Source organism: Rhipicephalus sanguineus, chromosome 1 (assembly GCF_013339695.2).
Source record: "Rhipicephalus sanguineus isolate Rsan-2018 chromosome 1, BIME_Rsan_1.4, whole genome shotgun sequence".
Lineage (NCBI taxonomy): Eukaryota > Metazoa > Arthropoda > Arachnida > Ixodida > Ixodidae > Rhipicephalus > Rhipicephalus sanguineus.
This window is the reverse complement of record NC_051176.1, coordinates 108,889,659-108,897,392: the sequence shown is the minus strand read 5'-3', so window position 1 is coordinate 108,897,392 and position 7,734 is coordinate 108,889,659. Positions and strand designations below refer to the sequence as shown.

The 7,734-nt window shown below is 48.8% G+C and overlaps 1 protein-coding gene across 46 annotated transcripts in view; it reads left to right on the top strand.

Moving 5' to 3' along the window:
- The first annotated feature begins 228 nt into the window (after positions 1-228).
- The window catches only part of LOC119395480 (calcium/calmodulin-dependent protein kinase type II delta chain), a 239,803-nt gene continuing 232,297 nt past the window's right edge, over positions 229-7,734 (top strand). For 43 of the 46 annotated variants that reach the window (XM_049415724.1, XM_049415710.1, XM_049415686.1 and 40 more), the window contains exon 1: positions 230-447. In XM_049415724.1, coding sequence (XP_049271681.1) covers positions 335-447 — 113 coding nt within the window. In that variant the 5' untranslated portion in view covers positions 230-334. Of the gene's footprint in view, positions 448-7,734 lie in introns of all 46 variants that reach the window. The other 3 variants (XM_049415603.1, XM_037662510.2, XM_037662504.2) reach the window with 1 other exon arrangement.

The following is a 7,734-nucleotide window of genomic DNA, read 5'->3' as shown; positions in this document are numbered from 1 at the left end:
GTATTCTCATATAAGCGGCTCGATTACTTGTTTGCGCAGCGCTGACGCCGGGCGATGATCGCCGAGTCATTCGAACCATACGACCAGCTGTTTGTGTACGCGCGCGCCTCTGATTTCCTCTCCCAAGGCGGCAGAGAAAGGGCAGGCGTGTTTTTCGATGCGGCTTCCAGGTGCCACTAGTTTCCTCTCGGGCCGGCGCTATTCATGCTGCGCCGCGCCGCAGCGGCGGCGTGGCGGCGTCCGCGTCAGGCCGCGAAGGGGGCGCCACCGAGGCTGCGCACGAGCAAGACGCAGCGCGCGTCGAGAAGCGGTAATCAGGGCGCTCTCGCCTAGGATGAGATTCCGCGAGACCTTTCATCTCCCTTCATCCAGTTTAATCAATATGGCGGCCCCGACACCAACAACACGATTCAGTGACAACTACGAACTGAAGGAAGAACTAGGAAAGTGAGTACAAACTGCCTGACTACTTCCCAATAGCTTAGTGAACACTTTGGCCCGCCTTTGGCCGGGTTAACTGCTGCCGCAGCGAGCATGGGAGCGCGGCGCTCCCGATGCGCTCTCCTCCTGGGGGCTCCGATGCTCGGTCGGCGCCCTTGCCAGTCGCCCGGCCGTTGCACAGGCCGGGCCACGGTCAAGGCTGCAGTGCCGTTGCTGCTTCTGGTGCACTTGCACGAGTCAAGCACACTCCCTGTGCTGCGAACCCGTTGGCTTTTCTCTGGCTCGCGTCTGGTCCGGAGAAGCGTCAGAAAATAGCTACGAGCCCGTGTGTGTTGACGCACGCGCGCGCCTGCGCTGCTGGACGACTCGTTTAAGAAACGCGGTGCTTTTGACCGATCTCGTGCAAGTAGCGCACTTTGCAATATACAGCTGCGCTCACTGCACAGTGGGGCAGTCAGGAGCCTAGCCCACCCTCGGCCTTGCCTCAATCGACGGCGATGTCTGCGTCCCACCGGTCGCCCCCACACTGATGCTCGTATTGCCAGTGTATCGCCAGTGCGTGCTCAGACGAGCCACATTATCTCCCGCGGATAAACGCTTCATTCTACAATCGGTAGTTCGTCCCAGCCGTTAGCTGCCACCATCCGCAAGAGACCAGCTGCGCGTGTTCACATTCTGATCTAGGTGATACGCGACTTGATAGCTCGCGCATTTTGCCGGAATCGAAACACGTGACGAATGTGACGCATAGAGAACGGCCACGTTTCCTCACATTATCTCTTTTGAAAGCACATTTTCTCGCATATCTTTGTTCTACAAGAGTTCGATCTTGCAGAACCGCGCGGTGTTGAACTCATCCTTGAAATAGCCCTCGAAAGTGGCCGAGGTTTCACGGTACCTTTCTCTTTTTGCGAGACACTGGTTTCGTGACTAGACTTATCGAACATGTGTTGCAGCCAGACGATGAGCGCGGTCATCGCGTCATCTAGGTGCCTACTTCTAAGTGAAGATCTGTAAATGCTTAAAGTGCTTCTTTGTGTCATAGCTCTGTCCATGTTTAATTGGATATAGCTATGACGCACGTTCGAGCTGCCACCGGTTGCTACTGGTGGCTTCGGTATATTGGTATTCCGGACTGCTGCCATTTTTTGTGTCCCTAATTCATGTATGAAGAAAACCATCGGCATTGATGAACCACCCGAACATTTGCTTACATTATGATTACTTAGTCAGGACATCAAAAAAAAAAATACAGTATGTTAATGTGGTCACCATTGTAAACAGCATGACACGTACATTGAAACACTTAAAATGTCACGTTGGTTATGCGGAAGAAATAGCATTGCTACTGAAACAATATCCCATATTATATTTTACTGCTACTTATTAAACGGTAGTCTGCTTCGTCATCGAATTCAGCGTATGATGCATGAGCCTTAGGGTTTTGTTGTATGACACCTGTCGTATTTCTACAGCGCAACATCGCGGGGGCCTCCTGATGAGAAACGTGACTGCAAGTCATTAGATGGCTAAGAAAAACTATGTGCTGAGCAAATACGGTTGTATGAACAATGCTGTTTGCGTCTTCAAAGCGTGTAAGGTATCAGTAAGATTGCATATGCAAGGTAAAAACTTAACCACACACGTCTGGTGCTTTGTATCAATGAATACGTCACACATGTGATTCTGAAGCAATTGCATACGGTTTGGCTGGTTGTTTAGGCGTAGCGATATTTCCAGTGTAATGCTATTGCTAACGAAAAAAAAGAATATCTGGGAAGCACGTCTGAATGGAAGTCCGGTTAAAAATGCTGGTTTGCGATTGCTTGTCTTGACTTGTATTTCCGCCGGATGGAGCATTATGGAGCAACTAATTTACATTTATGCTTACCCACGTCTTTTTAGCCGTCGTCATCACAGCCACAAAGACTGCGGCGGCGGTTAGAACGTGCCGTGGTTCGTGGTGGCTTAGCCGCCTCGGGGTAGATCTGCTAAACACTGTAGGTCGCGGGATAAAACCACGGCCGCATTCAGATGTGGTCAGAATGCAGTAAACATCCCTGTAACATGAATTGGAGACACGCTACTGAACCCCGGGTGCTCAGCATTAATCCGCAGCTCCCCACTACGTTGTTCCTCGTAGTCAGATCGGGATTCTGACCCCAGAATTTAAATGGCGAGTGTAGGGCGACTTTTGTGCACATTTATATCGGCTAAAGTAGAGGTCAAGAACGGGAAAACTGACAACCACCCGTTTGTAGCACGAAGCCACAAGGAAATCCATACGGATTTCTCAGAAAGAGGGCTTCTTAGTTGCCGAAGAATTCGTCCTGGTCCGGAGATCGAACCCGGGACCAACGCCTTTCCGGTCGGTCGCTCTACGAGGAAGCTAGCCATTGGCAGCGCGAGTTCGAATTCATCAACAACTCGAAGCACATTAACGCATATTATTGCACATGAGTTCTGCGGAATCCCGCAAGGTGGCGGAAGGGCTTAAGAAAGGGAAAACTGACAACCACCGTGTGTAGCACGAAGCCACGAGGATAGGGTAGAATTCATAATGTTTTTGTTATCACGAAATTAAGCACAAGTATCAGTGTAGAGTTCTGGCCAAATGACTACGCAGAACAGGCAGTGTGTGTACGCTTTGAACTATTCTTCTCTCATTAATGTAAACTCGCTGGAGCTGACGGTTCTGAAGCGCACAGTTTGCGCAGTGCGTAACGTCAAGTTTCAGTGGCACTTCTAATCGCCTCTTCTGTGCTGTGGTCGTTGGTAGTTTACACTGACAGACCTAGCGAATTGAAGTCGCATATTTTAAGCGCCAGGAGAGGCGCCTTACATGTCAAACACCGCGGTTGTTTGTTACAAAGTCTGCTATCGTGGCCACTGGTGCAGAGGTGGGAGAGCGAAAACTAACCAATGACGTTGCCTTTTCAGGAGGAAAAGGGCGTGCTTTCTTTTGTGTCGTGTCGCGGTGCATTTCTAGGCGGAAGCACTGGCCGTGGCATGCAAAACAAGATAAGCGGGGGATGAACATGGCCATGCTCCTCGGCCTTCGCTCCCGACCCATCGCAAGAGCTTCAGCCGCAGCTGGGGAAGAAACAAGAAGAGGAAAACCCTTTTCCCGAGCGAATAGGAAAGCAGCCCTTGATAAATTGAGCATGTTCGTGACGAGGTTCCAGATTCGGACCGCGAGCTCGGGCTGACCTGCGCCTACGCGAGGGGATGAATGTCGGCCACCGTCGCCTGTCTCCTCACACTCTCTTGTTGCCTCGCCATTCTCTTTGTGGGCGACCGTTTATTTCTTGGCCGCGGTTCCCGCGATCTCTCTCTCTCTCTCTGCTGCTGTCAGCGACACTCGCGGCATAAGGAAAAAGGCTGCCCGAAGAAGCGCATTCTTCCTGCGTCCCCGACCAGTTTTCTTCTCTTTAGCTTCTTCTGCTCCCGCGGTCGTCTTGGTGTCGGGCCACTTTCGCCGCAACGCTGTGACCTTCCGCTCGGAGGAAAAAAGAAAACAAAAGGGACAAGGAGCGGGGAGGGGACTGCTTGTGGCGGATGCGGCTACTAATTGCCAGCCGCTTTTAACGCCGGCAAACTCGGCCGTAACGCCCGTCTGGTCGGTCGTGCTCGTTGCGTCACAGTGCGCCGAGCGATGGACTGCGTAGTTAGTGTGCAGTGTCTATGTTGTGACGTCGCCTCCGGCCTTCGTATTTTTGGACGGGCGCGCGGACGTGTACGGAGTGCTTAACTATATACCGAGTCTGCTTTGTACGGCGCAATTCTTCAGGCTGAGTGCTTTTGGATGGTTTGGAGGAAGAAAGGTCGAACAGAAAGAAAGCGCGGGGCGTTACATTTTATTGTGATGTTTTGTGCTTGTAAAAGGAGAAAAAAAAAGGCTTTTAGAGGGATAGACAACTGTTAAAGAAAGTGAATCGAGACAGGCCCGCTGATGGAAGGACCGTGCCTCGTATTGACTGTGGGCACTTTTCCTCAGTAAACGAAGACCGATGTTTTTAACATTGCCGGACGATAACAATAGGATTTGGCGCCCCGCACATGCGCCAGGAACTTGACAACAATCAGTATGCCCTAGCTGCTACATGATCTTCCCTTAGTGTACGCACGTGGCATATGGAATTCCCATTTTATTTTCTACATTTTCTTTTTAGTGTAAGTTGTTTTCATTTTGCAGCTTACGATGCACAGCTAACTTAAGATGTTCGTTTGAGTAAAGAAGTGGCCCTGCATTCGCGTGATTAACGAAACCACTACAGTGAGCGGTCCTCATAGCGACGGCGACGTGCACTGACGTCGCCCGACCATGGAAACATCGCGGTTAGGCGCTTGTTCGCTCGGATTTACGGTTTATAATCTCGCATGCGAGCTGCATTTCTGAACTCTAAGATCGTAGGAGTTTCTGAGCGACGACGTGTTCCCGAACGTGAACGCGCTAAAATTGCACGTGGTGCCATCGCGAAGTCACGTGCACAAGCGTGCATAGTTTCGTTTTGCATGAAATGACTTTGCATCGTATATCGGCAAAATGAGGACGCTGGGGGCAAGCCATGGCGTATAGACGTCTAATTAAAAAAAAAGAAAAAAAGATAAAAAATATAAATTTATGCGAGAGGTCTGAAAGCAACGCATGCTTATCGCATTAACTTTACTTTTTAGAATGTGGCTGCAAAACTCAAAATTCGTATTGTTAACGAAAGTTTCGCTCACTCCTGCGAAAGCTGCGCAATGGTCTTCTTTCCCCGATTGCGAGGCGGTCTATGGGCAACGCATTCACTTCTAATTGTTGCTGGCGTCGTAGATCCTACTTATGAAAAAAAAAAAAAAAAAAAACATTGAAAAAAAATTGCTTAGTTAATTCTCCTGGGCTTCTGGCAGTATCCGTGGAAGGTATAAGACGCTTTCGAAGAAGACATTTTCATTGCGCCCTTAAAATCTGGGCCATTGAACATCGGTTGGTGTAGTAGCAATGGGTAATCGGTCAATTAACATTATATTCAGGTGTTTTATGGGCCAGAACCACGATATGCTCATGCCGAAGCTCACCGTATTTTGGGACTCGGGATTAATTTTGACCACCTGGGGTTCTTTAACGTGCACCTAATAAATCTAACTACACGGGCGTTTCTGCATTTCGTCCCCCCATCGAAACGCGGCCGTTGTAGCCGGGAATCGAACCTGCGACCTTTTGCTTAGCAGCGCAATTTGCCACTATACGCCGCCTGGGCAGGCGACCGGTCGGTTTATATAGCTTAGCCATATGCATCCACGGTAAAACACGCGTTCTACAACTTTAAAGCCCTCTCTTCTTCCGAGTTTGACCAATATCACTGGCCCAGTCCAATCAGCTCGTGTTTACCACGATCTGCGGTGAAGTATGAGCTTACACAATCAAGACCTTAAGTCAAGGCTTTTTTTTTTTTTTTTTCTAAGGAATTCGTGAACGGTGCGACGATTTAGCGAGGGACAACAGAGACAGACGTGTTTTTTTTCTTTTTTGCGTGCCGTATGCACCTGTCTACGCTCTCCCTCCCTCCCTCCCTCCCTCCCTCCCTCCCTCCCTCCCTCCGTTAGAGATTACAGGCGCTATCTATATTTTGCAAAGTACGCAGGTCCTTTTGCCATCAGGGAGGCGGTATTGTACCTTCGTTGCGCGCAGCGTTCACCGTCGGCGCAATAAGGGCCTTGAGTGCGCCTCGCAGCTCGAGGCGTGAGTCACGGCGCGGATGTAGCAGACTCCAGTCATAAAGGCAGCGTGTACAGTCATATCCCACGCCAAGAACGTATAGGCATATGCGACTGACCTTGTGCTGCAGATACGTGTGTCTGGAAACAAAGTGTTGTCGAAACACCGCTTAATCTGATAACACGAAGCCAACGCACAACGAAAATCAAGGAAATCGTGGGATATTAGCGGCTTAATTTCGCCATGTATAGAAATGATAAAGGGAATTGAAAGGTCACGAAAAAAAAAAGCCGTCCACTTTCAATTTTTGTTTATCGTTTCTATGAATCACTTAAAAAAAAGTTAAATAAAACTCCTCCAATGATTTCCTTGGGGGAGTTATGTTATGACGTAACATATTTCAAGCTCCTAGATCGGTTCCTCTTGTTCACGTAATCTCACTTGAACCAACTTCTCAGTTGAACAAACAAATCTGAAGCTCTTCGAAGGTTGGCTTAATTGTTGCCTTTGTATACTCGAAGAACGACATGTAGTTGAGGTGCTGAAAGCGCAAGATTTTACCTTAACAGTCCCGAATTGGGCAACTACACTCTAAGAAAAAAATCGAGAATTTAGGGAGTATTTCTGCCACACAACAATGATTTGTAATCCACCTCGCGTACTTTCCTCGCGTTATCACCGCGGTCCTGGAACTTCCCGGTCACGAAAGGCGCGCGCGCTATCAGCGTGACACAGCATTCTCGATAGGAAAGTGACGAGAGCCGGGTTTTCAGGAAAGGAAGCGCGAGCAAGCCAGATGACGATTACTGTATGGCAGAAATACTTCCCAAATACTTGATTTTTTCTTAGTGTATACATTCAACGCTATGCCGGGTGTTTCAAGAAATGTGCCCGAAAATCCTCAGAAATAAGGGAAACGCGATATTTGCTCGCTTCCTTCATAATCACTTATTCTTTGGTGGGAGACATCTCGAGATGAGTAGAGATATTAATTACAGCGTTAAACACAAAAAGTAATTAACTTTTTAATTAGAGGATAGAAGTGGTTGTATCAAGCGGGAGAACTGAAGCCCTTCCTGCGAAGAGCCCGTCGCCGTTACGAGATTTTCAAAAAACGTGCTCCAGTAATTTTTGCGGGGTGATGAAATTCGGCCAATTTCACCGATGAAACCAAAACCGAAGAACGCAACTTCCGTACCCTAGCATTCGACAAGAATGACGTCACTATGTCCGACAACGATTGCAGTGGTGTTAGTTTGTTCTGCATTCGTTAATCTACTTGCGTCTTGCGTGCTATAATGGCAAGCGTAGCCCGCACACCCACGAAGCGAGGTAGGTCGATGGTTGATATGGCGACGCTCGATCATTCTGGACGTCTCAGTAGAATATGGCATTCGCGCTCTTCAGCGCTTCGGTTTCGGTTTCACCGGCAATGTCGGTCGGATTTCATCACTGCGCAAAAATTACCAGTGGGTCGCTTTTTGGAAATCACAAAGTGGAAATGGGATCTTCGTGGGAAGCACTTCAATTCTCCCATTTGACCCGACCGCTTGTCTCTTCTAATTAAACAGTTAATTAATGTAACTTAA